The 3,581-nt window shown below is 43.2% G+C and overlaps 1 protein-coding gene across 2 annotated transcripts in view; it reads left to right on the top strand.

Moving 5' to 3' along the window:
• The window catches only part of LOC104981726 (vascular cell adhesion protein 1-like), a 22,851-nt gene that overhangs the window by 4,972 nt on the left and 14,298 nt on the right, over positions 1-3,581 (top strand). For both annotated transcript variants that reach the window (XM_010830974.1, XM_010830975.1), the window contains exon 4: positions 485-751. In XM_010830974.1, coding sequence (XP_010829276.1) covers positions 485-751 — 267 coding nt within the window. The remainder of the gene's footprint in view (positions 1-484; positions 752-3,581) is intronic.

The raw sequence follows: 3,581 nt of genomic DNA, 5'->3' as shown, positions 1-3,581 counted from the left end.
GACTGAACTATGACCGGTGTATAGAAGTTAGTTACAAAGAGAAAGATTTCAGCTCAATAGAGGGAAAACATTCTAACAATCAGAGCTGTCCAAAAATCACATGGACAATATTTCCTATAAGGCCGTGGACTGCCTTGTGCCCCAGAAGTACTGAAGCTGTCTTGCGTGAACATTTGGCAAGGAAGCTGAGCTGGAATTTGTACCTTACCTGGGAGATTGAATCACATAATTCTAAGGGTTTTTCTTAATTTCTGAGTGTCTATGGCCATCTGAAAACACCAACCATCAAAAAGAGTAACTCCATCAAATCAGTCAGAAACTGGATTGACTAATTTTCATGACTCAGCAATTCTTGTACTAGTTTGGCAGAGTAAGTTTGTCAGATTGAGAAAGCTGTAAATACAGTCCATGAGAGTATTTACAGTCGCCCTGTGGGACCATTATGCTGCTTAGCAATGACTAATACTGTGCCCTGCCTTCTCAGTCTCCCCCAAAGACACAGCTATATCCGTGAATCCCTCCACAAGGCTGCAGGAAGGCGACTCCGTGACGATGACGTGTACCAGTGCAGGTCTACCAGCTCCACGGATTCTCTGGAGCAAGAAATTAGACAATGGGAATCTACAGCTCCTTTCTGAGAATGCAACTCTCACTTTAATTTCTATGAGGGCAGAAGATTCTGGGATTTATGTGTGTGAAGGAAATAACCCTGTTGGGAAAGACAGAAAAGAGGTGAAATTAATTGTTCAAGGTAAGCAACAATTGAAAAAGGTGCCGTCATTCAGATTTAAGCAATAGTGAAATAGCTTCAGTGCCAGAAATACTTCATTATGTTTTGAGAGAGTGCGTGAAGTCGCTCAGTCATGTCCAACTCTTTGTGACTCTATGGACTGTAGCCTGCCAGGCCCCTCCATCCATGGAGTTTTCCTGACAAGGATACTGGAATGGGTTGCCCTTTCCTTTTCCAGGGGATTTTCCCAACCCAGGAATTGAACCGGGTCTCCCACACTGCAGGCAGACTCTTTACCATCTGAGCCACCGGGGAAACCCTCATTATGTTTTATGATGATCCATTTGTCTGTTCTGTACTGTAGCACAATTATATACTCACCTTGCTCATGCTTTTTGGATGAAATCTTTTCTGCCAGAGCTTCCTCGGTTCTGCTGTGTTGGTTCCTTTTCATTTCTCATCATTCTTTCATTGCCTCAGCCCTTGGCTTTCTCTCTTCCTTCTGCCCCTTGTATATTAGTATTCTCAGTGTCCCATGTCTAGTCCTCTTCCCTTGTCACTTCCAATATTTGAGCTATGTATTATGGATATATGCTGTTTACTCTGAAGTTCGTGTTCCTATTCCATATCATCAAAACCTGTTGGTTCTACTTCAGAATGATCCCTCTTAGAATCTGACCTCTATTCTTCAAACCTCTTGCCATAGCTTTACTTCATCATCTCTCATTTGGGCTCCTGAAAGGAAAGTGAAAGTCGCTCAGTCGTGTCCGACTCTTTGCGACCCCATGGATAGAGGAGCTGACTGTAGCCTACCAGGCTCCTCTGTCCATGGGATTTTCCAGGCAATAGTACTGGAGTGGATTGCCATTTCCTTCTCCAGCGGATCTTCCCGACACAGGGATGGAACCCAGGTCTCCTGCATTGTAGACAGACGCTTTACCGTCTGAGCCACCATGGGCTCCTGAAAGATATTCCTAAATAACCTTTACTGACCATCAGCTATATTCCAGGCACTTTACATGTTTCCTGTGATCTTTAAGAATGACTAAGGAGTAAGTACTTTGTATTCATTTTAGCAATGAGAGAATAGTGTCTCACAGAGATTAATAATGACTCTTATTTATTGTACATCTAATACTTGCCAGGAGTTTCCTTGCTACTTTATAAATGTTACCGCTTTAGGTTTTGCCACAACCTTATGAAGTGAATAAGCTCAGGCTCAGAATAGTTCCAATTTGCCACATCACATAACTCATTCGTGGTATTTACTGTGATTTTAACATAGACCCGTTTAACCTCCAAACTCCATGATTTTTTAACTATGGCTAATTGTTTTTAAATGGTTCTCCTACTAACATTCTGTCCCCCAACATAATGCCTTGTACTGCTGTTGCTGCTGCTGTTAAGTTGCTTCAGTTGTGTCCGACTCTGTGTGACCTCATAGGCTCCCCATCCCTGGGATTCTCCAGGCAAGAACACTGGAGTGGGTTGCCATTTCCTTCTCCAATGCATGAAAGTCAAAAGTGAAAGTGAAGTCACTCAGTCGTGTCTGACTCTTATCGATTCCATGGACTGGAGCCCACCAGGCTCCTGCATCCATGGGAGTTTCCAGGCAAGAGTACTTGGAGTGGGTTGCCATTGCCTTCTCCTATCAGAGTTATCTACTTGAACAAGAAGACTGCATGTTTTATATGACTTCAATTTGACCCTAATTGCATATAAATTAAAACTCACATTTCTTAAAATAGTTGCATAGAACTCTTCAGAATCTGGTCAGAAATGACCTTTGCATCTTTGTGGGTGACTGTGTCTGTTTATGCTATAACTTCTGCTTCAAATGTCCTTTCTTTCCTTACCTGGCAAAGGTTTATCCATCCCTCAAGATCAAGCTCATGTCAGCCTCCCAATTCCAGTTTGTGTTAGGCACAGCTAGTTTTTGATCCCTTCATGTACATTCAATACTTCTTATGAACTTGTATGTGCTTTTGTTCAGCTTCAGTTCACTTCAGTTCAGTTCAGCCGCTCAATTGCGTCTGACTCTTTGCGACCCCATGAACTGCAGCACGCCAGGCCTCCCTGTCCATCACCAACTTCCAGAGTTCACCCAAACTCATGTCCATTGAGTCACTGATGCCATCCAGCCATCTCATCCTCTGTCGTCCCCTTCTCCTCCTGCCCCCAATCCCTCCCAGCATCAGTCTTTTCCAATGAGTCAACTCTTTGCATGAGGTGGCCAAAGTACTGGAGTTTCAGCTTTAGCATCATTCCTTCCAAAGAAATCCCAGGGCTGATCTCCTTCAGAATGGACTGGTTGGATCTCCTTGCAGTCCAAGGGACTCTCAAGAGTCTTCTCCAACACCACAGTTCAAAAGCATCAATTCTTTGGTGCTCAGCTTTCTTCACAGTCCAACTCTCACATCCATACTTGACCACAGGAAAAACCATAGCCTTGACTAGATGGACCTTTTTTGGCAAAGTAATGTCTCTGCTTTTGAATATGCTATCTAGGTTGATCATAACTTTCCTTCCAAGAAGCAAACGTCTTTTAATTTCATGGCTGAAATCACCATCTGCAGTGATTTTGGAGCCCCCCAAAATAAAGTCTGACGCTGTTTCCACTGTTTCCCCATCTATTTCCCATGAAGTGATGGGACCAGATGCCATGATCTTAGTTTTCTGAATGTTGAGCTATAAGCCAACTTTTTCACTCTCCTCTTTTATTTTCATCAAGAGGCTTTTGAGTTCCTCTTCACTTTCTGCCATAAGGGTGGTACCATCTGCATATCTGAGGTTATTGATATTTCTCCTGGCAATCTTGATTCCACCTTGTGCTTCTTCCAGTCCAGCGTTT

The sequence above is a fragment of the Bison bison genome, unplaced genomic scaffold (genome assembly GCF_000754665.1).
Source record: "Bison bison bison isolate TAMUID 2011002044 unplaced genomic scaffold, Bison_UMD1.0 scf7180017864519, whole genome shotgun sequence".
NCBI classification, from domain to species: domain Eukaryota; kingdom Metazoa; phylum Chordata; class Mammalia; order Artiodactyla; family Bovidae; genus Bison; species Bison bison.
The sequence above is the reverse complement of the archived record's forward strand: the minus strand, read 5'-3'. Positions and strand labels throughout refer to the sequence as shown.